At 41.6% G+C, this 26,632-nt stretch overlaps 1 protein-coding gene across 1 annotated transcript in view; it reads right to left on the bottom strand.

Annotated features, from left to right (window-relative positions):
• The window catches only part of eIF2D (eukaryotic translation initiation factor 2D), a 41,373-nt gene that overhangs the window by 8,042 nt on the left and 6,699 nt on the right, over positions 1-26,632 (bottom strand). Inside the window, exons 5-11 of the mRNA XM_080281494.1 lie at positions 20,521-20,785; positions 19,098-19,304; positions 16,803-16,981; positions 14,017-14,136; positions 12,753-12,874; positions 11,930-12,016; positions 6,039-6,252 (exon numbers count right to left, since the gene is read on the bottom strand). Of these exons, the coding sequence (XP_080137620.1) occupies positions 6,039-6,252; positions 11,930-12,016; positions 12,753-12,874; positions 14,017-14,136; positions 16,803-16,981; positions 19,098-19,304; positions 20,521-20,785 (1,194 nt within the window). The remainder of the gene's footprint in view (positions 1-6,038; positions 6,253-11,929; positions 12,017-12,752; positions 12,875-14,016; positions 14,137-16,802; positions 16,982-19,097; positions 19,305-20,520; positions 20,786-26,632) is intronic.

Genomic DNA, 26,632 nt, shown 5'->3' on the forward strand with positions numbered 1-26,632 from the left:
TACCTATCTATCTATCTATATAAATACATATATACATATATGGGTGGGGGCCCCCATCATCCACACACTCAATGTAGAGATGCCATATGATCTCTACACTGACTGACAAGCCAAATGGGTAACCATATAACTGATTAACCGGGGTTTCTGGGAGGGTTACGTGTACCCCAGATTCCCCTATCCAAAATCACTTAATCATGGCAGTCATTTCAGAAAGCCTCGGAGGGCCCAATACCTGCCAACTAAATGGGCAGATTCGCATGGCCATGTGGAATATGAGATGTGTGAATGAGGAGAGCAAGAGGGTGGAAGTGGTGAATATGTTCAAGAGTGTGAGATATGCCATGATGGCACTGCGTGAAACGAAGATGAAAGGGTGTGAAGTGGAGGAGTGGGAGGGTGTGAAATGTGTAAGATAGAGAATGAATGGGTGAGGAAGATGCAAGGAAGGAGTTGCTTTGTTGATGAATGAGGTGTGGCAGAATGGAATGAGAAACTACAAATGTATCAGCTCAAGGTGAATGTATGTCAAGTTTGAGGTGAAGGTGGCAGTGATTGTAGCATATGCACTGTGTGAGGGCAGGAGTGAAAGAAAGACAGGTTTTGGGATGAGCTGGATGGAGTAGTGGGAGAAATGCCGAAGGGCTATAAAGTGATCATAATGGGGGATATGAATGGACGAGTAGGCACTGGTCCTGAGGATGACATAATGGGTTGTTATGGAGTACCAGGAGAAAATGCTAATGGGAAGCGACTAAAACATGTGTCAGGAGAGAAGGTTGTGCATCTGTAACTTGTACTTCAAACACAAATATGCACATAAATATTCACAGTATAGAGGGAACAGGGATCGTGCTGGAAGAAGCCTGATTGATTACGTGCTCGTAGAGAAGTCAGTGATGGGAATGGTTGCTGATACGAGGGCTGTGAGAGGACAATGTGGAGGCCTGTCATATCATATGATTGTGGTATGCAAGATAAGCTGAGAGGAGTGAGGTGGATCAGGAGAGAGAGGAGCAATCAGGGAGAAAGACTAAAAGTGGAGAAGCTGAGGATCAAAGAAATGGCAGATGATTACAGGACCAAATTAGAGGAGGAGTTAGAAGCAGTGAATTGGAATGAAAGCGATCTGCACAGACTGCGGAATGCATATAGGGATTGCTTAGTTAGGAATGCTAAAGCGGTGTGTGGTGTGGCAAGAGTAACGACAAAGAAGAAAGGTACGGCATGGTGTGATAAGAAAGTTAGGAGAGCAGTGGAGGAAAAGAGGAAGAAGTGGCTACAGTGGTTACAGGACATGGGTTCAGTTGAAATAAGAACTGAATATATATATAGGGAGCAAGAAGCATGTGAAGAGACTAGTGAGGAGGAAAAAGAAGGAGGTAAATGATGATCTAGGAAGAAAAATGAATGCAAACCACTCTAAAAATAGGCAGTTATTCTGGAAAGAGGTGCGGAAATGTAGAAGTGAAAGCAGTAAGAAATGGGATGGTGTGAAGGATGCTGGTGGTAGATTACTGTATTAACCCATGGGGATGAAGTAAGTACCAGACAGAAAGAATATTTTGAAAGCCTGATGAATGGGAACAGAGAGAGCAGAGTGGCTGTAATCATGACTGGTTTTGGGGGTTTGCAAAAAATGAATGCAGTGCCAGGAAACGTGACACTCGCACAGGTGAAGAGTGCTGTGAAGCGGCTGAAAAATGGGAAAGCAGCTGGGGTTGATGAGGAGTATGCAGAGATGCTTAAGTGTAGTGGAGAGAGTGGAATGATGTGCTTTTTGGAGATATGCAAGAAGGCAAGGATGACTGAAACTGTGCCTGCAGAGTGGAAAGAGGCTGTGATTAAACTCCTGTACAAAAATAAAGGTGACCGAAGTGAGTGGTATATGGAAGGATTATTATAGTGAAAGTAAGAGAGATATCAGAGGTCCTAGTGAGTGATGAACAGGGTGGCTTTAGGAGTGGCAGAGGATGTAGGCATCAAATATTTGCAGTGAGACAGATAACAAAGAAGGCTTGTGAGAAGGACCATAAGGTGTTTATGGCATTCATGGATCTGGAAAAAGCATATGACAAAGTGGACAGAGAAGGATTGTGGAAAGTTTTGCGCACGTACGGTGTAGATGGTAAGCTGCTAGGTGCCGTAAAGAGTTTTTATGATGGAAGTGAAGCATGTGTATGGGTCAGTGGGCATCTAAGTGAATGGTTCACGATCAGTGTGGGCGTGTGACAAGGTTGTGTGATGTCCCCATGGCTGTTCAATACATATATGGATGGGGTGATGAGAGAAGTAAAAACACAAGTAATGAAGAGAGGGATGGGGTTGGTAATGAATGGTGATGGATGGAATATCTCAAATTTGTTGTATGTTGACGATGCAGTACTGCTTGCAAGTACCGGACAAGAACTTGGTAGGCTAATGCAGAGTTTTGCTGATGTCTGTGAGCACTGTGCCTTGAGAGTAAATGTAGAAAAAAGTAAAATGATGGTTACTGATAGAGATGGTAACACCCAGTGCATTGTTACAGTGAATGGAGAGAGACTGGAATTGGTGAGAGAGTTCAAATACCGAGGTACAGTGACAGAAAAGAGAGGAAAATGTGCAGAAGTTGAAAGTAAAGTGACACAAGGAAGAAAAGTAGCTGGTGCAATGAAGGCCCTGATAAGAAACAGAGTCTTGAGTGCTGCAGCTGCACGAGGCTTACATGAAAGAATGTTAGTGCCAACTTTAACGTATGGATGTGAGACTATGGTGTGGCATGAAAATGAAAAGTCAAGAGTAAGGGCAGTGGAGATGGGACTGCTCAGGAATGTACAGTGCTCGTCAGAAGTATTCAGCGTTGTCCGCCAGGCGCGCAATACTTATGGCCCAAAAAGAATCACCCATTCTGGGGGGTAAGAATTGAGCCACAAGTTTGAGCTCCGAGCATGACGTCACGGTAGCCTGGGGCCTTCCGACGCGCTGGTTGGTTCCCGCCTCAGTCGCCCACGGGCTGCCTGAGAGAGAGGAACTCCGCCGAGTGTCCCTCTCAAATTGCGCCATTTTTTACCGAGTGTCCCGCAGTGTTCTGGCCTTCACAACTTTGTTATGGCACCTACCCGTGAACTATCGAGTGAAATCATATCCCAGATCATTGCTCTAAAGGAGGCAGGCCACCAGACAAAGGAAATTAGTGAATTGGTTGGTGTGGCACGATCGACAGTGCGTCGTTGGTGTGCACGGTTTCGGGAGGAAAACAGTGGTGCAGTTCCCACAAAGAAACCGCGGTCTGGTAGGCCTAGGAAAACTTCCCCAAGGTCTGTTAATGTTTTAAAACGTGCAGTGGAGTTTAATCCTCGTGTGAGTGCAAGGAAAATTAAGGAGAGCAACCCGGAAGTGTTTGGTGAGGTGTCAGTGAGAATAGTGTCTCGTAGGGTGCATGAGCTTGGTTACACAAGTCACAGGCCTGTGAAAAAGCCTCTTCTCACCAAGAGCCAGAGAATTCGTAGGCTTTCCTTTGCTAATAAATATCTAACCTGGGGTGAGGAGCAATGGTTGTCAGTGTTGTGGTCTGATGAGGCAACGTTTAGTGTTACCTGTAACAGAGGAGCACGTGTGTATCGACGCAAAGGTAGTGACCCACTTGACCCACGGTATGTAGAAAGCACAGTTAAACATCCTGATTCACTCATGGTATGGGGTTGTTTCTCAGGGAAGGGTTTGGGGAAGCTTGTTGTACTTCCCAAGAACATCAGAGTGAATCAGGATGTTTACCTGGAGCTTCTGTGTGATCATTTACCAGACTCCTTCGAGCTAACAGGTGCACGAGTGTTTCAGCAGGACGGTGCACCTGCTCACAAGGCCAAATCGGTCACCAATTGGCTTCGTGACTGCGAGGTATCATTCATGACAGACTGGCCAGGAAATAGCCCAGACCTCAACCCCATTGAAAACCTCTGGTACCTCGTAAAGAAGAGTCTCCAAGGGAAAGACGTGAGCTCTCTGCCTAAGTTGGAAGCCGCCATTCGTGACTCCTGGGACAAAATACCCCTCCAGCACCTCAGGAACCTCGCCCTTTCACTTCCAAGACGTCTCAGGTCCGTGAAGAAACGTAAAGGCTACCCTACGAAGCACTAAAGGTAAATAAAATGCATTATTTATATGTTTTTTCAATGTTGAAAGGTTTGTTTCTCAGGAGGGACGCAGGGCGCTCTATACTTCTGACGAGCACTGTATGTGAAGTACAGAGGGTGGACAGGATGCAAAATAATGTGATTCATGAAAGATGTGGAGTGAGGAAGTCGGTGGACACCAGAATCAAATAAAGTGTACTGAGATGGTATGGTCATGTGGAGAGAATGGATAACAACAGAGTGGTGAAAAAGGTATATCTGAGCAAATTTGAAGGAGGGAGGAGGTGAGGTAGGCCAAGGAAAAGGTGGAGGGATATGATGGATGAGTGTGTGAGGAAGAGAGGTTTGGAAGTTGGTGAGGCTAGGGAACTGACAAGAGATCGAGCTGGCTGGATGAATGTTATGAGAAGAAGTGCGTGATCAAGGATTTGGCACCCCTTTTTAACGTGGCATCGTCCGGACTGACTCAATCGGATATGTTTGTGTGATGCTACAGACCGTGGTGAACGTTTTTGGCGTATTCGATAGAGCCAGGATTCCGGGGGCTTGAATGATGGATGAATTGAAGTATGGCCCAATGTTTTTGGCGTATTCGATACAGCCAGGATTAAGGGGGTTTGAATGATGGGTGAATTGAAGTATGGCCCATTGGATTGGGCATATCTGTGTTGGTTATTCAAATGCTTTTACCCAAACACAATGATTTTTTTTTTAAAGAATTTATCAGTATTAAGAGATTAGATGATCCTCATCCTCATCATCTAATTCTGTGTTGCCCCATGAGGCATGTGGGAGCCAAGGGCCAAGCATGTTGGTCCTGACAATGGGTGACCAGCCTTACTCATCCCTGAGTGGCATTATGTGAGCAATAAACCCCAACCACCTCTAGGATACAAACCTACACAGGTTTAATCTGACTGGAGTGCCTTAATTACCCACTAAAACACCAAGCACCACAGTTTTGTTATATGGTTAACACCCACCATGGGAAATGGTTTCCTGGTGTACATGAAACCATTTGCCTTGTCACTCAGTGCATAGTAATTGAAGCTATAGAGTGGCCTGAGCATGGGTTGTTAACTTAAAACCTGAGTTCAACTAATATGGCAACTTAGTTTGCATGGAAGTTTATCTGGTAAAAGCAAGGTAATAATTGTGATGAAATAAGGTAGACCAGGGTAAAGTGTATGTGAAAAGAAGAGTGCTGGAACTGGTGGATGACTATGGATAATTAAGTATCTTATTTTGAATGAGAGAAGAAACGATGAGAAGTGTACATGTACTAGAAAAAGTGGCTCAAGAAGGAAATAATGGTCGTTTTTGTGTGGGCACTGATGAAAAACCTTTTTTTTTTTTTTTTTTTTTTTTTTTTTTTTATGATACTGGTACAGCATGAAAACAAACTGTAAAAAAGACAGCAGCAAAAACTGCCCAATGGGGAAATACTGTACAGGATGTTGCTTAAATCACATAACCCCCACACAGTGGCATAGCTACAGAGGGGTCTGGTGAGGCCTGACCCTCCTCCAGCACTGGCTCCCCATTTGAAAATTTGGATTATTTATTGTATCCACATTATGCTGCAGTGCCCTCCCCCCCTCCTTTGAGGTTTTCTTGTGTGATGCAGAGAAGGACATAGCAGATACTTCAGCAGCAAACTGTAACTTTACTTTAAAGCTGCATACTCTGGGCTCTGAGTATTATATAATTCACTCCTGCTATTTCCAGTTTTATTAAACTTACAGGGGAAACTGTTCAAAATGTAGGACTTGGGTATAACAGTGATCAATTCCCTCCACACTAGTTACATAAAAACCAATGAATAAACTGCCTGGTGGTTACATATATTAAATATAAAACAAAGTATTGGAATGAAGGGGTTGAGAGATAGTAATCAGCAAAATTAACTCAAATTATACTGACCTTCTTGTTGCCACTTCTCTTTGCCACAACCAGTTCAATAGGATCTAGTTTGCCTTTGCGTATAACTGGCACTGCACCTGGTCTGGTGATGCGAACTGCAGGGGCCATCTTGCCTAGCATACGTGAGAATATCTCATCCCAACGCAGTGTCTCCCGATATCCTTCTTTTTTGTTCACCACTGCTTCATGCAGTAAGGTGTCTAGGTTTACTGTACTGTCAAAAGAATGGAACATAAGTAGGAGTAATATTTTATAACTTCCATTCACTCATTATTAATCTTGTACTGCCCAATCAAGATGGCAGGAGCCAGGGTTAAGTTATTTTTCAGAAATTCAGAGATCCATGATAAGGGCAACCAATCACAGGCCTCAGCAGCATATTGTATAAGCATAATAAATCTTCACTGCTCGTAGCCTCTGGTTTCTTCTTCCTATTAAAAAAAAAAAAAAAAAAAAAAAAAAAAAAAAAAAAAACACATATACCCTTAAATATCACATCCACCTGCAGCACCTTCACCCAGCACATGACAAGATATCCATTTATCTTGTTTGGTTTGCTTTATAAAGTCTCTAATATAGTTGCATGCACTGGGCTTGGTTATGTAATGGCAGCTCTGCACACTGCTCAGTCTCTAACAGCCTCTCTCTTCAGTTCATTATCCGTGAAGTCACACTGTATGAGACTGTCCCAAGTCTTTTTCAGTTTGGCTAGTAACTCTGCTGTGATCATTCATGCCTCTCTGATCATTCATACTTCTCATCCTTAACATCCAATTGTCATCCTCCATCCTCTCCACCTTTAACTTATTCTAACTATGGCCTGTATGTATTTATCATAAGGAGAAAATGAAATAATGCAGGATCAAAATGATGGAAGATGTATGTATGGAGATGCACATGACAAGTGTTGCACATTTTCTTAACTTGGCAGTTGATGGAAAGACAACTTTCCATTTATCTGTGCAGTACACTTAAAAGAAAAAGAAAACATACTGGCATACATGCATACATATGTCAACCGTTTTTTTTGCTTGTCAGGTGGAACCAAGACTTTGAAAGCTTCAATACATGATGATAATTGTGTGGCCCATTGAATTGGACACTTGATATACTATACGCTTTTCTTTTCCTATTTCTGGATCCTGCCCAGCACTTCTTTCCAGACAATGAAGTCAGAATGATGATGATGATAACTGTTTAAAGGAAGCATATGATTTCAATTAGTGACACAATCATGGGTCTGAGATCCATGGCTACCTGGAAGTAAAAAAAATAATGACTGACTGTACTGGTTGTGGTAGGTGGGGTGCTCACCATCCACTCACTCGATGTAGTGATGCTTTCGGTGTCTGCACTTTCCCCTCTTCCATCCCTCCTCTTCTGCCTTTCTTTTCTTCTTTCTTTCCTCTTTCTTCTGCCTACGGGTGACTTTACACTCCCTCTTCTGTCTTTCTTTCCTTCATTCTTTCCTCTTCCTTCTGCCTATGAGTGACTCTACACTAAGTGACAAGCCAAATGGTTTCCTGTTCACCAGGAAACCATTTACTAAACTGGGTGGTAATTATATAACCAATTTATGGCATCTGGTGGTTTAGAGGGAAATTAAGGTGCTCCAATCAGATTGAGACTATGTAGGCTTATGTCCAAGGGGTTGTTGGGGTTTACTGCTCACATAATGCCAATCAGGGATGAGTCAGGCTGGTCACTCTCATCTTAAATGTCAAGACCACCTTGCCTAGCCCTGGGATCCTATGCTCATGGGGCAACATAGGACAGGATGATGGCTGGATGGTTGGGAATGCTATAGTGTGCATATGAATAGTTGCTGATGTTTGTGATGGCCTGGATGCCCTGTGGTCCTAAATATTTCAAAAGAAGATTGCTGATGCCATCTGGTCCAGTGCTTGCAGAGCTCTTTATTTTCTTGATAATATTCAGAGTCTGTTCTGGAATGACAGGGGCTACATCACTGTGATTGAATGAAAAGGACTGCATATGTTGAGGAGGTTGTTTTTTAGACTTGGTTCATGCTAGTGTTAAGTGACTGATGGGTGAATATATGTAAGGAGAACTTCTACATGGTCCTCAGTTCTGTCTGAGTGAATGTGTGAGTAGTGCCCAATTTGGGGAGTCTCTTGTGTGTGTGTCAGTGATGTTTCTTCAAAAAGTACTATGTGTATGTCATGGTCATGAAAAAATTGTTCTAATTTATTCAATTTTTTGCAGAACCCACCAAAATTTAGCTGTAGAATGTTTATGTGTGCTTCAGGCAGCATGCATCCAATAAGTCTGTGCTGTAGGAGTACTGCTTGCATGCAGGGATTAAATTGTAATGTCTGTGGTTGTGTGAGTGGGGGAGTTGTTGGTGGGGGTAAGGGGAGTTGTGTTTGGTGTGAAAGGAGGGGGTGGATACATTGCACCTGTGACAAACACTTGTGCTGTGGTGTTGTCCTGAGTTTGTTAATGTATTGCATGTGATGTGGCTCCATTCTCCGAATGAAGCACACATCTTGCACTTGATGTGTAAGGAGCAAACATGGCATACGTATTAAGTTTGGGGCCCAGGATATCTTTCAACATCTCTGACAAGCGAGAGAAGCAGGGAAATGACCACCAGAGAAGCATTTTCTTTAATGTAAAAAACCACATAGGGAGTGACTGCTACCATGTGGGAGATGATGCCCTGCCCTGCCAGGCAGGACTAGGGTCCTCCTTGCAGAATGAAGGACAGAATGAGGAAGTTCTGTCCCCAAGATGGAGTTGCATCAGCTTCTCTCTACCCAGGTCAATGATGGCACCATGGGAAGGCTCCTCTAAACTGTCTGCTGTATAGTAATGTAGGGTATCATGAAGTTATTTCTATGTCATCACAATGAAAGACTATTAGAGAGGATGTATAGGTTGCAAGTTATTAAAAAAAAAAAAAGTTTAAATGATAGGGTAATTAGGACACTGCCATGGGGGATGCCACTAAGAAGGATTTTGAACTTGCATCTTTAGCTTTTCTTAAGTGTTTGAGTTTGTGCAATTAATGCGAAATTTAACAGCCATTTTATAACATTTTAAAATCATTTAATGACTGCATTCAAGAGTCTGCTAATGAGGACAGGTCTTGTTACTGAACCGCAATGTTTGTCTATCTCTAATGCCTTCAAGCATACTTCTTAACGGGAGTTAATTCCTGTTGAATTCAATCCAATCAGTTCTATCAGCAGCTTTGAATCAATGTGTGTGTGTGTGTGTGTGTGTGTGTTCGGGTGCCTAAGTGTGTGTGCATGCGTGCGTATTTTGGGGGCAGCGGCAAATGAGTGCTTTCAATGAAATGATGGTACTCAAATACTGGAATGTAAGGGGATGATCTTCAGATTGTCACTTTCCATGATTACTGATGGTGCAAAATGCAACAGCACTAGTTTGTAGAATGCTGCCCTATGGGTGGTGTGCCTAGTGTGAGTACTGTATTGGGATAATGATGGTACTACAAATGTCTAGCATTTGGTCGAGATTAAAATTAAAAGTTGAACATATACAGGTATTTAGCAAAATTTTGGTTGTGGGATCCAGATATTTTAACAGTTACGTGCATATCTCTGAATGTCAGAATCATAATCAAAGAGGTCAGATGCTGCTACTGGGCACTGTATACTATGGTATCTAGGGCTGGTGGCCGTACTGTCAAAGATGAGGGAGAGTGGCCATGTGCAATTTGCCACAAGGGTGTGGGAAGTAATTCCATCTTGTGCAGTGTCTGTGATAAGTGGGTGCATAAGAGATGTAGTGGTAATAGGGGTAGTATGTGAGATAATGTGTGTGGTGTGTTGGGGAAAGCATGTGCAGACTGTCTGGCATGAAAGGACTGAACATGCTGGTGAGTTTCTTGAGTGTGTGGAAGAGTTCTGTTATTTGGGAGACATGATATGTGCTGGAGGTGGGACTGGAGCTAGCTCTGTGGCTAGAGTGAAAAGTGGTTGGAACAAGTTCAGGGAGCTGTTGTCTCTCCTGACACTGAGAGGGTACTCCCTCCATGCTAGGAAATCTTTGTAGGCAGCATGTGTTAGGAATGTAATGTTGTATGGTAGGGAGACCTGGGCAGTAAAGGAAGAGGATATTCAAATGCTTAAACATACATCTATCTATCTATTGCCAGACGCCTCACTCCCGTTTGGGGTGGCCACAAACAAATCGCCTCCAAGCCGCCCTGTCCCCCGCCATTTCACTCCCCTGCTCCCAACTCACACCCCCCTCTCTCATATACCTCTCCACCCCATCTCTCCATCTCATCTTCGGCCTCTCCCTCCCTCTTTCCCCCTCCACCTCACTCACATACACTCTCTTCGTCAGTCTTTGACCCTCCATCCTCTCCACATGGCCAAACCACCTCAGTGTGTTCCTCATAACGCTTCCTATCACATCCACATCAACACCACAACGCTCCTTTATATCCTCATTCGTCAGCCTATCTCTCCATGTGACTCCACAGGCTCCTCTTAAATAACTCATTTCCACGGCTCTCACTCTTGACTTGTGTCCTTCCAACAACGTCCAAGCTTCACTTCCGTTCGTTAGAGTTGGTATCACAATACTGTCATGTAGTAACTTTTTCACTTCCATGCTCACTTCCCTGTTTCTTATCACTGCTTTCAAAGAACCAGCAACCTTTCTTCCCTGCTGTACCCTTTCAAGCACTTCACCCTCCAAACCTCCATCCTTACTCATCACACTACCCAAGTACTTAAACGTACTCACAGTTTCCAATTCCTCATACAGATATGACAAAATTATTAGGTGGATGTGCAGTGCGTCCCTGAGCGTCAGGCCTGGGGGGGCTAGGTTTAAGATGGAGGAGTTGAGAGGTAGGATGGGACTGGAGTGTACTGGTGTTGAAATGAGGAGAGGTAGACTGAGTTGTTTTGGGCATGTGGAAAGGATGGGGGATGATAATTGGGTGCTGGAAGTGAGAAGTGTTAACATTAGGGAAAGGGCTGCAAGAGGCAGACTGAAGAAGACCTGGGACAAGGTCATTGAGTGTGACCTCAGGGATAAGGGACTGAATAGGGAAGCTGCCAGAAATCAAGCAGCATGGAGAGCCGCCATTAGGTGACCGAGGCCTATGCATGCATGCACGTTGGAGCCTTCAAAAACAAAATGAAATGAATACTGCCCCCACCACAACACATTTACTCACTTCATTCTCAGAATACATGCAATCCTTCAAGAAAACTATCACATATAAAAATTTTTGGGAGTGCTTGACAATCATACCCAGAGATGGTGGCTGAATCGGTAGAGAGGCAGCTTGCAGTCCTAATGGGCCCAGGATCGAATCCTGGCTGGGGCAGGGAACAGTTTAAGGATTTGAATTTCTTAAAAAGCAGACTTTCCTGATCTACCAGATGACCCGAAGACATGTCGTAAAAAATACCCCTGGTAATACCAATACACCAGTGCTATATGAGACAGCCATAGCATGTATTCAATATAGATGGTGGGTGTTAGCGCCGAAGTGGTGGCATGTGGAGGTGTAGGAGGACTACTGGGCCTTGGGATAGGTCACTGCCCCCAAGAAATAGGCCCTAAAGCCTTTGCCCAGAGTCAAACACGTAAAAAAAAAAAAAAAAAAAAAAAAAAAAAATCATATCTATGTAAACCAACATTCACTACAAGAACTTTGAAAACATTCCAGTTAACCTACTGATATGTACAGGAAGTGCTCCAACATATTTACAAAAGATTTGAAAAAATGGGCAAACCATAGGAAGAGAAACTACTGAGGTTATTAAATGACTAATACACAATATCATCATATGAAACATTATATGGACTCTCAACATGAGAACTGGTACTTTAAGTTGTCATAATATACAAAAGCTATGAGCATCAAATCTACTTACTTTTCCCCCTCTCGCTTGAGTCCTTTTTTCTTGATGTATTCAGTTACTATCATCCTCACTTGTACTGTGGTTAATACATCTCCTTTGCTGGGGAAAAAAAAGTAAGAAAAATTAATCTTAATAATATTTACTTAAATTTCACTTTTTCATAACAAAATATCTTTTCTGAAAGTGTCCCCTATCAGTGGGAGATATTATAATGATCACAATGTCCGCAAAATCCTAAGTTGAGAAATTTTCTTCAATCAACTGACCCTCAGTTCTATTTCATTCACCATGAACAAGTAATCACTGAGGTCTTGGGAACATCGTTGTTCTAATATGCGTTTGTCATTTGTATTTTTCATACTGTTTTGTCTGGGTGTACTTTCATACCTTGTATATATTCTACTGGGACCCTATTGAGGCAGCATGCCATGTAAGCTACCTTCTTTTCTTTATTAATTTGAGCGTTGTATGTAGCATGTATTTATGTTAATTATTTATGCTGTATGAAGGACATTGTATGTATTAATATGAAGAAGCCTTATTTAGAGTAATAAAGATAGATGAGTGTCATGGTTAGAATGCTTTATAAAAGGTGAAGTTTTATACCAGTATTATAAGGTAATATTTGTTTTCAGGACTGTACTTGTGATTGAGTTGAGTAAAGCATGGGAAGCAGCAGCCAAGTTGTTTTTGTCACATCAATCGTTATCTCTTGGACTATGGGGAGGGGGGCTTACCAATAGCAAATGAAACTGTCTGGCATTAGCTAGATTACAATACATTAAGGTGTCTGCTCCTGCTTAGAGTTCTATTCCAAAATCTGTGCATGACTAACCTGAGTCCATTGGCCTTAAAGAACTGTACTGTATCACCGGAGACTTGATGGACCTCCTCCAGTTGTGGGGGAACAAAGCCTGAAGAGCCTCCACTTCCTCCACTATCTACCACTGTCTCTGTCTGGAACAGCAAAATTATTTACATCTGAATTCTAACACCACCAATCCAGTAACTAATGTACAGGGTGGCCACAAAGTCTCATTAATCCCTTGGTGAATTACTGTTACAAGAATGATGGAGAACAGAGCCATTCATTCATTTGACAGTTTGAGCCCTTTTGTCATTTTCCAAGGTGCTATTATGGGCCTTTCTTCATATCAAAAATGTACTACATGACATTTTGCCATATGAACCCTTTCATTAAGAGGTAACAAGACACTGAGGCAACTCTGTTCAATTTGAAGTTTCTTTTTTTTTTTTTTTTAATTTTAATTCTTGCTACTGTACCTCCAAACGACTCTCTTAACTTTAAAAAGATCATCTACAGTGATGGGGTTTGCAAATAATTTCAACAACCCTTCACATTCTGATTTCTCTTTCTATACTGAATAAAGTCATCTAAAGTGGCAAGAATAATACTCAAGATGTTACTGAATGAAGAAGTGAAGGAACATTGTGGGGTAGATGTGGATGTGGTTGAAAAGATTAGGAGAAATACACTGAGGTGGTTTGGACATGTGGAGAGGATGGAGAATGAAAGACTGACTAAGAGGGTGTATGTAGGTGAGGTGGAGGGAGGGAGAGGGAGGGGTAGACCGAGGATGAGGTGGAGGGATGGAGTTGAGAGGTATATGAGGGAGGGGGGGGTGAGTTGGGGGGAGGGGAGTCAAATGGTGGGTGACAGAGTGACCTGGAGGCGTTTTGTCTGCGGCCACCCTTTGCGGGATTAGGGCGTCGGGCTATAGATAGATAGATTACTGGACTGGACTGGTTAAAATATGGTAAACACATTTACGGCACTAGAGTTTGGGGCTCTTTGTAAATTATGGAGATGAAATATGACAAATGTTGAGAAGCCGTGAGGAAGTATAAAAGTATGAAGTCTGAGAGATGCAAGAATACTACATGTTCCAGAAGTAAATAATAATGTGGTGGAATGTGGAGGAGCTTAAAGCTTTGCTGTGTTTGGTGTACTTGGGTATCTTAAATTCAAAATACACTGCAGATTTTATTCAAATGAGAAAAATCCTAGTCATAATAAAATACCAACATAGTGTCATGGCTGTCAAAGAGCCCATGGAACTCTGTGCTTGACAACTCACCACATCCACAACGAAAGCCTTTAGTTCCTCATGTGCCCAATTGACTGCAGTAATGTTCTCAATGCCCTTTGGAAACTCCTTCACCTGTATCAGATCCTTCTTGGCCATGGCATTCAGGAACTGAAAAAAGTATGTACTGTATTATCAATTTTTGTATTACTTTTGGTGATGAGTGGTGGTGACCATCATCCACTACTTGATGTAGTGCTGCCTACTTCTTCCTTAGGTGACTACATTGAGTGACAAGCCTAATGGTTTTCTGTAGTCCAGGAAGCAATTTACAACAGCAAGTGGTAGCCATATAACCAAATAATTGGGCGCTGTGGAGCCTATTGTAGTGCCCCTAATAACTGGGTGGAGAGACATAAAGGAGGGGTCCATTCTGGAACCAAATCATCAAACTCTTCCCCATGCCTTGCTGTCCATCACAAGGGAACACTGTTTCACTGAATGCTTACTTGCAGATGATAGGTCAGCTCATTCAAACACACCAGGGCTGATCTACTACTACTCATACAGTACTTTTAATGCACAGTTATCATCCATCCAATACTGAATGAATTCATAACATACTGAATATTTCAGGTTGCCTGGAGATGTATCGTCAAATCTGTTCTAACTATCATCTGACAACTTTATGCAATTTAAGAGACCCTCCTTGCAATAAAGCATTTATGCACATTATACCTAAAACCTCCAATTTGAAAACTCTCACTAAGCTGAATACTGTAATATCATATAGAATGAACAAGTGTAAAATTTAAAAGAAGTCTCTGGCTGACTGTGACATAAGTTATGCAATTATTACCAGTATATGTCTTTTCAAGTCTGTGCTTTATCTTCAAAACAACAAAAACCACATATTCGCACAACTCTCCCAGATATTCCTCTGCCTCATAACCAACCCAAAATACTATCTTCTATGACAAACCTGGGCTGACATGATTAAATCAAGCTATTTAAGCAATTTAAAACATTATTTCAATCAGCAATTACTGTCACACTAAATGTCACAAATGTCAGAATTGTCAAAAATGCATAATTTCACAAGGAGTTTTATTCAATTGCTTATTACTTTTGATAAAAAAGTGCAAGAAAAAATATGCATTTACTGTATTTACCAAAGAAAGGAGAAATCAATGTAACACATATAAGTCAGTAACTGTGTCTGCACAATTATAAGAAAAATGCTTCCTTTGATTAAATAATTAAGAAATGTATCACGAATTAACAAAAAACTGCAGTAACACAGATTTAATGTTTATTTCTTGTTTTTTTAAACACTTTCTTCTTTCAACAATTAATAACATCTTATAAAGAATATTTTAGTTTAAAAATATGAATGGGATGTCACACCCGTGGTTGTTAATTAACCCCAGACTGTCTGGCCTAGCAGACCCATCAACATCAGGCAAGCAATCATCTCTGTAGGGCCATCCCATGCACTGAACTGACATTCCTTGGAGGTTGACGATGTCTCGCAACAGTGAGGCTTGGGGAAACATGTGAAGATTGGGTTCCCGGATGTTTGTGTCACTCCACCCAGTTAGGAGGGGCTCCATAGCTGGCTCCACATCACCCTGGTATCTGGTTATGTCGTTAACACTCAGCACTGCCAATAGTTTCCTGAGTCACATGAAATCACTAGGTTTGTCACTCAGTGCAGAGATGCCCAAAGTGGAATGAAAAGGAATAAAACGTGAAAGTATGGACAAGGAGAGCTAGGATGAGAGAAGGGCAGATGCAAAGACAGAAAGACAAAGGTCAACTAAGAAGCAGGCAGCACTACATCATGTGAGTGGATGATGGTCACCATCACCTACCAGGTTAAATACAAGATCGATTTACTTGATTATTGTTCATCAAACCAGGAACAACACATGATTTCATTTAATTTTTGCTGCAGCAGCCTTCAGAATGTAGTATTTGATTCTTCCTATCAAATTGCACTGAATTTTTCATCTTATCATGCAAACTCAATAAATTTTATACTTATCTGCCCTTACCTGATGATTATACTGTAAGGTATTGTGGGCCAGAACATGAAACAGATTACTATAGACCGTCATATTTTCATGATTTTCCAAATGTACATTACTTACGTTTTCACATTTTTGTGGCTCTACAAATTTATGACATTAATGACATGAATTAAATCACTATCTTGTCATAAATCATTTATGACACACTTTTTTCCAACCCTGAAATCTACAATATATCAGCAAAAAAGGCAACAGATTTTCAATTAGCCACTCTAATGAAATAACTAAAGTAGAGGTTTCAAATGTGTTGCCTCAGCTTACTTCAATAATTCTCAAGAGGCAAAATCCTTGGGCCCATGTTTACAAACCCTGTTGAGCTAGACTGTGACTAGGGTTGCCTGTTTAAACTTTTGTCTTCAATCATGCAGATACAGTACATTTCACACCAAAGCTAGAGTGCTTGTTTAAGTGAAAAAAATAATAAACCAAGAGTAACATTCGATGGAGTAAGCTGTAATGAAGCCTTGCTTATCCTGCAAGCTGGTCAAGATCAAACCAACTCAGTATTAAGAATACATTAGAACTTAACTCTTTCAGTCTGTTGAAGAAGGTAATGCAGTATCAATTCCAGTTTGTAACTCTCCAAACCTGAATAAAAGCATCAGGTAGTAGCAATAACAGAACACAAAATCACTGGAGTAGAGTGGTTATCTCCAAGAGGATTTACCAGTAAAGTAAGAATACAAAATCACTGGAGTGGAGTGATTAATCTCCAAGAGGAGTTGCCAGTGAAGTAAAAATAACCTTTGAGAGTTTCTTGTAAGATGACTTCTTGATATCAAGTGTAACACCATCAGGACAAGCAGGTAGCATGTGAAGGCGGTAAAAGTTACTTGTGAGGATGGGCAATTCCACCTTCTTGGCAGTGGTCTTCCATGCCTTCAGGAAGCAGTGCAACAACAACTGGTCTGTGATCTCAGGGCCTGTGGAGTGCAACAAAAGGTTAGGTGAGCATGTACAGTATTTAGCATACACGTATTTAATGGTACAGTAATACCTCGATATACGATACCCCGACTTAACGATGGGGGTAGAAACTGCACCATACCCCGCCTAACAATGGCTAAACTCCGGTTTAACGATGGGTTTTGATTTTTTCTTACTGACTGTGATGATATTTTAGGCTAAAATTGTGTGTTTAGGTTGGTTTATAAACTGTTTTTAGACTTTGATTAATGAGCTTTAGCCATAGGTGGGGTGAACATTGTTATTTTGGAGTACAGTTTGCTAAGCTTGATTTTTCCAGACTTATATCTGACAATATTCAGATCTGATTTGTTGGTTTTAGTGAATTATTTACAGGTGTTAGGCTTACGTTAGCTTCCTTTATAGCTGTTAGGCCATTTAGATTGCCTTTAAACTTGTTTTTGGGCTCATTTGGGTGGGTTTTGGACTTGGTTTGGGGAGAAACCCAAGGCTGGTAAATGGTCCACATTGAAATACATGTTAAAAGTACCCCAATATATGATACCCTAACAATGAGATTTTACCTAACCAATTAGATCATTAAACCGGGGTATGCCTGTACGTCCTTTCAAATTCTGAGCGTGAACCAAACTGCTGGAAAATTTAGTATCTTCATATTATCATCCGAAGCAGCAGCAATACCTCACTTCTCACTAACAATGAGGTAGGTAGATTCCTGAAAGAAAATGAAAGTAAAATGGTAGAACTATCAACAGTGTGTTTAGTGAAATACCTCCATTCTCTCATAAACCATGCCTTTGACGGAGTACCCCAAAACTCCTGGAACAGATCAAGGACAAGGAAAAAATGAACAGCTCCCCGCTGCACCAAGGCACCATTTGCGTGCAGTATGGTGAATCATTCTGCCACGCAGCACTGCACTGAGAGGGTCGTGTCTGTATTTCTGGCACTTTTTCTTTGTGCATATGACTTCTGCAATTTCAATTCTCAAACCATTATGACAGATCTGAATAAGCAATGAGTGTACATTAAATTTGCTTTCCTGATCGGGAAAACTGTAGCTGAGGCAGTGACAATGCTTGTGCAAGTTTTCATGGAGCAGGCTACAAAAAAACACACATCTACGAATGGTACATGCATTTTAAGAATGGCAACATGTCAGTCCAAGATTCTCCATGTCCTGGCCATCCTTCGACCTCTTGAACAGATGAAAACATTGAGAAACTTCAACATGCAATCTTGCAAGATTGTTGTCACACTACTGACGAACTAGTGGAGGCCACTGGCATTTCCTGAAGTAATATTCAACAGATTTTGACACAATCTTGGCATGCACTGAGTCTCGGCAAAATTTGTCCCCCCTCTTCTAACAGAAGATCAAAATGCATATTATGTGAACATGTCAGGACTTGAAAGAACAGCTTAGAAATTACTCAGAATTTCTTCCAAATGTCATTACAGGTGACGAGACCTTGGTTTACAGGTATGAACCCGAAACCAAGCAGCAATCCAGTCAGTGGAAGACACCAACATTTCAAAGGCCCCAAAAATGGACACAATGGATGGCTCTTAGTTTCCCACTGGCTGGTACACTGACAAGCTGAAAGACTGAACAGTGGAGGACAATTAGCTAGTGTGTTGGCTGTCTTTGCAAAAGCTTTTGGGAAATAACTGACGACAAGCTTCTACCACAGCATTTTAAGTACTCGTACTGTATTAGGGACATATGGTGTCATAGATATAATTTGCACTATCATATTCATGACAACAGCATTCACATCATAACTTACAACCATTTTTTAGTATCTGGCCCCTGTGCACCTGCACTGTGTTGTAAGATGATAAATGATCAGTAAGAAATATATGAAACCTCTTATACATAAAAAATAGTTTTTTTGAAGCAGCACCTCATATGATGTTTCCAACTTTCTCCAAATGTCCAAAAGAAAATCACTTAAGGCCAGATCGTGTTCATGTTCATGTTCACACACACACACACACACACACACACACACACAGAAATTAGGCAACTGTGTTAAGGCTGTTATAAGCATAAGTTAAGGTCCAGGTGTACTGGTATCTACTGAGGTTTAATGCTAAGAGCTTGTTTACCTCTAAGCTGAGGCTGCTCCTCTTCCTGGGGTGTGGCTCCTTCAGGGGTTACACTGACACTACCCTCTTCCTCTCCTACACCCTCCTCTTCTCCATTCTCTCCCTCTCTTTTCAAATCAAGCCCCTCCAGCTTATGTGTTATCTGCTCTTTCTCCTCTCCTCCAGTGGTATCATAGGAGGAGTTTGTGTTGTCCTCAACTCCTGTTACTGAAATTACAAACATGATATTGTCAGAATTCTGGTGGTTTAAATGCAGAGTGAATGAGTGTGGTCCATTCAACTGGGCAGACTGCTAGTCAGTTTCTCCTTCTAACAGATTTTGTTTTTCCTCTGGACCCTACCAATCTTGCATGGGAAAAGGTTTGGATGATGATAATGACAATGACGATGACAGTGAAGAAAGTGTTTGACTGGTGAACTTGTTTTTAGTATGATCATCATCACCATCACCATTTGCATCATAATCCCAGCTTCTTTTTTCCGATCCAGGGATGGGACAAGGTAGGGTCCAGACAGCAAGAAAAATCATGAGAGAGAGAGAACTACCAACTGCATACTCAATGAAATGGGGCATAATCATTCATTCACCATTTAGTCCCTCCCTAATCTTAATTCCACCTCATAGACATGACCATTCACACTTATGCACTTCACATTACCTAACCTGCTAGAGTCATTCCAATAACTATTACATCATCATGTACAGACAAAGCTGCCACACCCTTCTCACTGACTCCTATGTACAACATTCTTCCAACCAGTTTCATTCCATTAGTTCCCTAGCTTACTCAACCCCCTTACCTCACTTACTTGCACAACTAATCTTGTTAAAGTTATCCTCAAAGAATGTGATATTAATGTATTCCATTATAGCAAACATTTAATACACAAAAATGCATAGTTAAAAGAATGGAAAAAAAAAAAAAAAAAAAAAAAAATCTATCCACAGAAAAACTCTGGATAAAAAAGCATATTTATGACCAATATGTCCAAGTAATAATTACACAACTAATCTTATTAAGATCATTCTCATCAAAAACTGGGATATAAATGCATTCCATTATAGCACACACTAGTTTTAATACACAAAAAAGGGTATCATTAAAAAATGCAAAAATGCAACAGTATCCCCAGAAAAACTAAGGATGAATGAGCATGTTTATGACCAATATATCTAAGTGATTTTACCCTGCATTTTTTTATGTGAGCCCCACTACATCAGTGTATGAAAGTCTGTGCTTTGGAGTTTTAAGACAGCGCATTAGAGTCAAACATACATTAATAAAAATGTTTTTCTCAAAAAGGCTTTTATAAAGAAATCTAGCTATTCTAGCCTATTCTACAACTCCTAAGTAAATTCTCCTTTTATAGTACTAAATGAACTTGATATAAAAATATTAAGCTATGTACATCAAAACCAGACCTGTCTGAGTGTCATCCATTTGCTTGTCATCTTGTCTGGCCACTTCTGGGGATGGAAGGGATGGTGGGGGACTCCTTGATCCCATCTCCCACAGCATATCACAATAAACATGCATAACAATGACACCTCGCCCTTGCTTTCCAGCCATGTACATGTCCATGGAACTATGAGCTGTTACTCCTACTGCTATTGGAGCACTGTTTTCTGTTGTGTTTACTGCCACCAAAAAACCCTTCTCAAAGGTGCCATAAGTCCTTGGGCTCATCTGTGCATAAAAGGACAAATGTTGGTAGGTTGTGATGATATATGGAAGGTGTAAATATATGATTCATTCCTAATACATTAATACAGTGTATGTACAGGTAGTACATGGTTGGCTACCATGAACCCTGGAAGGTACTATCATTACAGTGAAATGTGGCTACAGGGTTGGTAACTACCCACACAGTCATCATTCACCAGCAGGAAACATTCAGCCACTAAAGCCTATTCAATCTCTTCTGAGAATGGAAGAGCTTCAAGCTTCTGAAAGCTGGCAGCTGATTGGTCGTCTGAGAGCACTTGATAGTGATGTACCATATAGTATTTTAAATAATTTTTATCAGTGTACAGTATAATGGTTATGAAAACCACTTCTGAAGATAAGATTGCTCAACTAATATGTACTGCCGGGGAAAGTTCCGCATTATACACTCGCTCACCACTTCGAAATAATAAATGTGAGGCAAGTGTTAAGCGAAGCAGTTGCCAACATTCATATCTGGTAACTGTGTGAGAAGGGTGGGGATGGAAGAGGGAGGGGTGGGAACCATCAGCTCCCCCATGCCTTCCTCCTCCCTTAACCTCTCCCTTCCCACACAGTGGTACCAGACATTTGAATGTCTGGCTAAGACTTCACTAGTTGTTGTCTCACACATAAAGGTCCAAACTGGCAGGCAGGTGTATAAGGCAGAACCTTCCCCGGGTGTACATACATTTACTGTATAAATAAATAAATAAATATACATATATATATATATATATATATATATATATATACACACACACACACACACACACACACACGAAGTGCTACCCAAAAGTTCCAGGAATTTGAATATTGTAGGAAAATAAGTTACCGTACCTCCTAATTCTCACTGTCACCTTTGAAGTAGTCCCCTTGGGCATGTATACAGTGGTCCCAGCGTTTTTTCCACGAGTCCATGCATCCCTGGAGGGCTTCAGGCACGATGGTCTTGAGCACCTCCTACGATTCTGTCTGAATCTCCTCAACAGAGTCAAACAGATGTCCTTTCAGTTGGAATTTCAGCTGGAGAAACAGGAAAACATCACAAGGGGCAAGGTCAGGCGAACAGGGTGGGTGGGGAATAGCTACTGTGTTAGTGGAAACCAGGAACAGCTGGACAGCAACTGATGTGTGGGCAGGGGCGTTGTCATGATGCAGGAACCAGTCCTTGTTCAATGTTCTCGATGTTTGCGGCGGATGTTCTCCCTCAGACGCTGCAAAACTTCACAGTAAAACTTTCTGCTGACAGATTGACCAGGTGGGACAAATTCCTTGTGAACAATCCCTTGGATAACGAAAAAAACAATCAACATCGACGTGACACTGCTGCGCCATTGGTCCGCCATTGCAAAACCACCAAACCATCTACACACCACATTGCAATAGTAGGCGTAGCTCAACGACACGTTCGCTCACAGACACGGGTGGGGTCATACTGACGCACAAGGGGTGCTGCTGACTCCTCCTAGCGGCAAAAGACGAAATTGCAAACGGTTGGCTCCTTTTGTTCAAATTACTGGATCTTTTGGGTAGCACCTCATATGCGTATATATATATATATATATATATATAGTAGACCCTAGTTATCTGTGGGGGTTAGGTTCCAGAGACCCCCGCAGAAAGCAAATTCTGTGGATACTCAAGTCATCACAAAATGGCAAATTATTTTCACATAAGCTAAGCACATCCCTGAAAAAATAAAAACATACTTTAAAATACAGTATTACAAATACATATTAACACACACCAAAAGACTGTGTGCTCTCTTCATAACCTTCGTACAATGATGACAATTGCTGTATGACGATGATGATTGCTGTATAAATGACGATAATCGCCGTATGAAGACGGCGATGACTGTAGTGCAGTTCCTACAGAGCCAATGTGGTGAGGCGACAAGATGTGTAGCGGTACTGTAGGTATGCTGTGAGACTAGTCTGACCCTTAAGACAGGACGCCAGATAACACCTTACGCTCTCTCTTTGGCTTAGAAGGATTGCTTTTATCCTTTACTTGTTTCTTGGGAGCCATTTTTCACTTACACAGTGATGTAAAGTAGAGTTGTAAACACGAGAAGGGCAACGACGATGTAAGTAACAAACTGATTGGTGTTTACAATAAGACTGGCGGAGTGGCGGGAATGCCTGTGGGTGTGGGTATGCTGACTGTAGTGACAAAAGACGTGAGCGTTGCGCGCCAGTTTCAAATTAAGTTACAGTGCATAGTACAGTATTAAAATAAGTTTGATCCGTGGAAACTTAAATACGCGGATGCAAATTCCACGGATAAAAAGGGCCTACTGTAAATAAAACTCTCAATTATCCATTGTTGCAATATCCAGCCCAAGGCAACATCCAGTGCTTTTTGCTTGGCTCTATTAAAACAAAATCCAGTAGAATCTGACAATATCCGGCGCTGAAACAGGATGCAATCGACCATCCTATGCATTTTCTGGCAACGAGACATACCATCCGGCTCAGATGCAGGACCCAATCGGTGTGCGGGAAAACCGCAAAACATGCCAACCAATCACAATGCGTTGCAGGAGCGGCCCACCTGAAGCACCAAGCCTACAGTCGCTCTCTCATTCTCCCCCATGGATGTCATACAATGAGGACGTATCCATGCACTCAGCATTTGTGACCCGGACAGTGGCTAACCCCTAGTGCTGTGACTTTGTCTGTGGCCTTCCATGCCTCGCTCATTGCTGTTGTGCTTTGACTAACCTTGTGGGGTCCCTCAGTGCTCCGTGCCCTAGCGCTCTGACTACTGTATAATGAAGACATATCTGTGCGTATCTAACTTCTATCGATGCCAAATAGGTGAGAACAGTACGATTATGATTATACAATGTACTACAGCATATTACTGTGCTGTACTGTATCAGCACCGTATTGTATTTTATGCTTGATTTTAATCTTTTACTCATAGGTAATACTGCTGGAAAGTTTATAAGATGGAGGATCGACGGACAGTGACACATTAACCAGCTCGACACCGAATGGATAGTCGATTGGGGGTACCTATGCAATATACGGTGTGGGGGTTGGCTTATTTATGCAGTAAAATGGAGAGTTGACTATATACATATATACCGTACACAAATAGAGAGAGAGAGAGAGAGAGAGCGCTATTTCCATAGATTAATTTATAAACGTGACCTTACAAAGTCTATCAGGTGGTCTGGATACATGTGAATTCTCAGTTCTGATAGATCGACACTTTCGGACTAAGTTTTTACAAGTTCCTTGATTTTTTTACATGTTAAGGCAAATTAAGTCTATGTCATCACTGCAATATAATGTTGAAATGGTTGGAAAACTGAAAATTTCACATGCACAGTATCTATGCCACCTGATAGACCTTGTAAGGGCTGGTGTTTTAATTAATGTATGGAAATAACTACTGGATACACACACACACACACACACACACACACACACACACACATATATATATATATATATATATATACTGTATATAAAAATAATATATATATATATACTGTATATACATATTATATATATATATATATATATATATATATATATGTATATATACACAGAATATTTATACTGTATATATATATATATATATAGTTGCAAGGAGAGTGGAAAGGTTACAAGAGGATGAGAAAAAGGCAGAGTATAAGAGAGAAATGGAGGAACGATTGGGCAATTATGAATTGGAGCAGATGGGAGACATGGAAGGTGTGTGTAGGATATTTACAGAAGAAATATGTGCAGCATGTGATGTGGTGTGTGGAAGGAAGAGAAGACGGAGGGGGGTGCAAGGAACAGCGTGGTGGACTGAAGAGGTGAAACAGGCTGTGGCACAAAAGAAGAAAGCATACAATGAATGGATGAGAAATAGGGGCATGGAAGAAGTTGAGAGGCGGAAGAGAGAGTTATATGTAGCAAGAAAGAGAGAGGTGAAAAGATTAGTAAGAAGAGAGTGGATGAGGTATTTGGAAGGAATCTGAGTGTAAAGTGGAGGGACTGTAAGAAAATGTTCTGGAAAGAGGTGAAAAGAGTAAGACAGGGTGGAAGTGAAGTTAGCAGGGGAGTGAAAGATAAAAATGGTAGATTACTAGTGGAGAAGGGAGAAAAAGTGAGCAGATGGAGAAAACACTTTAAAGAATTGTTGAACGTAGAGGATGGAAGTAATGCGAGTATAAGTGGCTGGGGAATGGCTGGGAGAATGAGGGAGGTGAGAAGACAGGAAGAAATCAGTAGGATAGAAGTTGTGGATGCAATGAAGAAAGTTAAATCGGGGAAAGCCCCAGGAATTGATGGAGTGTGTGGTGAAATGCTGAAGCATGGGGGAGAGATAGTAGTAGAATGGATGTGGAAGATGTGCAGATTGGCCTGGGAGGAAGGTAGAGTCCCGGAGGATTGGAAGTCAGGTATAATTATTCCCTTGTACAAAGGAAAAGGGGAAAAAGAAGTGTGTGGTAATCATAGGGGCATTTGTCTTCTTAGTATAATAGGAAAAGTGTATGGTAGGATACTTATTGACAGAGTTAGAGAAAGAACAGAGAAATTAGTTGGAGAAGAACAGGGAGGCTTTAGGAAGGGAAGAGGTTGTGTCGATCAGATATTCATTCTTAGATCTTTAGTGGAAAAGTTTCTAGAGAAGGGAAAGAAGTTGTATGCGGCTTTCATGGATTTGGAGAAAGCATACGACAGGGTGGATAGACAAGGATTGTGGAAAGTGTTAAGAATATATGGAGTAGATGGGAAGTTGCTGAATGCTGTGAAGAGTATGTACGATGATGCGGAGGCTGCAGTGCGTGTGGATGGTGAACTAAGTGAATTTTTCTCTTTGAAAGTTGGTTTGAAACAGGGATGTGTCATGTCTCCATGGTTGTTCAATCTGTACATGGATGGGGTAATAAAAGAGGTACAAGGTAGGGTAGTGGATGTTGGAGTGGCCCTAGTGAGAGAGGATAGTGTTTGGAAACTCCCTGTACTGTTGTTTGCAGATGATACTGTGTTGTTGAGTGAAGATGAAGGGGAGCTGCAAGGCTTGGTGGATGAGTTTGAGAGAGTGTGTAAGAAACGGAATCTAAAGGTGAATGTAGGGAAGAGTAAAGTGATGGTCTTTGAGATAGGTGAAGTCAGTGAATGTATAGCGAGGTTGGATGGTGAGGAATTGGAAAATGTGAGTATGTTTAAGTACTTGCGTAGTGTGATGAGTAAGGATGGAGGTTTGGAGGGTGAAGTGCTTGAAAGGGTACAGCAGGGAAGAAAGGTTGCTGGTTCTTTGAAAGCAGTGATAAGAAACAGGGAAGTGAGCATGGAAGTGAAAAAGTTACTACATGACAGTATTGTGATACCAACTCTAACGTACGGAAATGAAGCTTGGACGTTGTTGGAAGGACACAAGTCAAGAGTGAGAGCAGTGGAAATGAGTTATTTAAGAGGAGCCTGTGGAGTCACATGGAGAGACAGGCTGACGAATGTGGATATAAAGGAGCGTTGTGGTGTGGATGTGGATGTGATAGGAAGCATTATGAGGAACACACTGAGGTGGTTTGACCATGTGGGGAGGACGGAGGGTGAAAGACTGACGAAGAGAGTGTATGTGAGTGAGGTGGAGGGGGGAAGAGGGAGGGGGAGGCCGAGGATGAGATGGAGGGATGGGGTGGAGAGGTATATGAGAGAGAGGGGTGTGAGTTGGGAGCAGGGCAGTGAAATGGCGGGGGATAGGGCGACTTGGAGGCGATTTGTTTGTGGCCACCCCAAACGGGATTGATGCGTCTGGCAAATGGATAGATAGATAGACAGATATATATATATATATATATATATATACCGTATATTT

This window comes from Coenobita brevimanus, chromosome 89 (assembly GCF_032717465.1).
Source record: "Coenobita brevimanus isolate Jiangsu-jjx chromosome 89, ASM3271746v2, whole genome shotgun sequence".
In the NCBI taxonomy this organism is placed as follows: Eukaryota; Metazoa; Arthropoda; class Malacostraca; order Decapoda; family Coenobitidae; genus Coenobita; species Coenobita brevimanus.